The sequence below is a fragment of the Lactuca serriola genome, chromosome 8, assembly GCF_051521515.1.
Source record: "Lactuca serriola cultivar US96UC23 chromosome 8, Lser_US96UC23_V15, whole genome shotgun sequence".
Lineage (NCBI taxonomy): Eukaryota > Viridiplantae > Streptophyta > Magnoliopsida > Asterales > Asteraceae > Lactuca > Lactuca serriola.
Window position 1 is genome coordinate 335,174,157 of NC_136415.1, and position 2,398 is coordinate 335,176,554.

Genomic DNA, 2,398 nt, shown 5'->3' on the forward strand with positions numbered 1-2,398 from the left:
GAAATAAAGGTGTATTCTGTAATACATCTTCCAGAAAGATACAGAAAAAACAAAAAAGAAATACTTGTTTTGTATTAAATAAAGATAATAGTATAGGGACCAAAGACGATAGTTTCCATTAAAAGACAAACGAGAATTGACAACGGTGGTCGGTTAGATAGAGCTACAAGTTACCACCCCTTCCCTCTTTCTTATCTATCTGTGAGTCAGAGTCATTGGTAGCATTTAATACGGTCACCGGTTCCTCTCTGTCGTCCGTACCATCATTCACCGCCTATTTCCGGTCAACCTTTCGCCCCAAGCCTCCGTCAATTCCTCCTTATTACTATAATACTACCACCGAAACCCTTCCCTCTGCTGATTGATATCAATTAGCACACAACATTATAAGAGTGAGAAAAGGTCCTGTTACAGGTGGAACTAGAAGCCATGGACACCAAAGAGTTGATGATGATGATGATGATCAAAATGGAGAATCAGAATAATCCCTATCCTCCTCATATTCACATGGATATAGATATTCCTTCTGACCCGTTTTCATCACTACCAGTACTGGATCAGACTGCTTTTGGGTCCGAGCAAAAGACTTCGTTAGGGTTCATGGAGTTATTGCAGGGTGGTTTTCATGATCATAACTATTCATCTCCTTCTTCTTCTTCTTCCATCTTTGACATTAATAATATGATGATGATGTACCACCATGATCATCAGCTGCCATCACCACCATCATCATCGTCAGCTCATCCTCATTCGAACCAACATGATCATGATCATAATCATTACAAGGAGGAGGATGTAACTGTTGATGAGGTTGCTGGAGAAGAATCATCCATATCGGTGGTGTTAAATGTGGCGCACCCTTCAATTTCATCACCGAATTCTTCTTCCCTCTCCTCACCTCAACCTGCTGCTGCTGCTAGTGTTGATCAGTAAGTTTATCTAGTATCCACTATCCATCTTTAATAAAAAAAAAAATTATTACCAAAATAGGTTTTCTTAGTAACATTCTACTGTCGTGACAGATTCGCTGTTCCTGAATTCTTAGATAGTAAGTTTAATTAAACTGTTTCTAAAATAATACTAGTATTTAAGACAAATGTAATTATGTAAAGTTATTTGTTAATGAACACTTTAACCATAGCGAAATGAAAAATGGATCTTCTCCTTAACAGTATACGTATGTATATAAAAGCTCAAAAGCATTGTATAAATGAGATATGTGGCTGCTGGGATTCGAGCCCAGGTCTCCACGGCCACAACGTGGAATTCTTACCACTAAACTACAGCCACAAGTTTGTTTAAACTGTTAATTTTATGAAGAGAAATTAAATGAAATATTTAAAAATGCATGGGAATATATATATATATATATATATATATATATATATATATATATATATATATATTTGGGACGAATATAATTTTGTGATACGGTGAAAACAAATATTTTTAATGAAATATTTTAATATTCAATATGCTATATATATTCTAACATTATATGTTTTGGAATATTTCAATATAATTAAAATATGTTATAATTATTGTTTTAAAATATTAGAATATTATATATATTTAATTTTTTATAAATAGTAAAATATTTCATTAGAAAAAAATAGTTTTATGGTCTTTAAAAATTATGTCGTCTCATATATATATATATATATATATATATATATATATATATATATATATATATATATATATATATAGCTAGGATTAATGATTATGTAATACATTATATATTACAGGTGCATGGGATCGAAGAGAACAAAGGTGGATGGAGATGATGAGAAAAAGACATTAAAGAAGAAGAAGAAAGAGAGAGAAGCAAGATTTGCATTCATGACGAGGACTGAGATTGATCATCTGGATGATGGCTACAGATGGCGCAAGTACGGCCAGAAAGCTGTCAAGAACAGCCCTTTCCCGAGGTACATATATACATACATACATACATGGCCAATCGGAGAGATTTGCACTACTGCTTTCTTTCTTCGTTAGATTCAATCAACATGTATATATAAGTTTAATTATAATTAATTGCAGGAGCTACTACAAGTGCACAAGTGCATCTTGTAATGTGAAGAAGAGAGTGGAGAGGTGTATGGGTGATCCCTCCTTCGTTGTTACCACTTACGAAGGTCAACACATCCATCCAAGCCCAAGCCCAAGCCCAAGCCCTTCTGCTGCACCTACTCTTAAAATTCCATCCTTTAATCATCATCTCAACAACAACATCATCATCAATCCCACTACCTATAATTAGCTATACATAGCTCTATATCTATATATAGCTATGCTCGGCCTGCAGCTGTGCTTGAAACTAGACCAATTAAGGAGCAGCTGCAGGTCTTCTTGATCAAGATATGCCATCCACACGCAACACTTAATTCATCAC

General features: G+C 34.4%; 1 protein-coding gene and 1 non-coding gene across 2 annotated transcripts; one reads left to right on the forward strand and one right to left on the reverse strand.

Annotated features, from left to right (window-relative positions):
• Window positions 1–277: 277 nt before the first annotated feature.
• On the forward strand, window positions 278–2,398 carry LOC145070689 (uncharacterized). The gene is made up of 3 exons (XM_079017645.1): window positions 278–929; window positions 1,749–1,931; window positions 2,047–2,398. Exons 1-3 carry the CDS (start codon window positions 430–432, stop codon window positions 2,264–2,266), a joined length of 903 nt encoding a protein of 300 aa, XP_078873771.1. The 5' UTR covers window positions 278–429; the 3' UTR covers window positions 2,267–2,398.
• TRNAH-GUG (transfer RNA histidin (anticodon GUG)) lies at window positions 1,219–1,290 on the reverse strand. The gene has a single exon. It is a non-coding gene; the product is annotated as a tRNA-His (tRNA).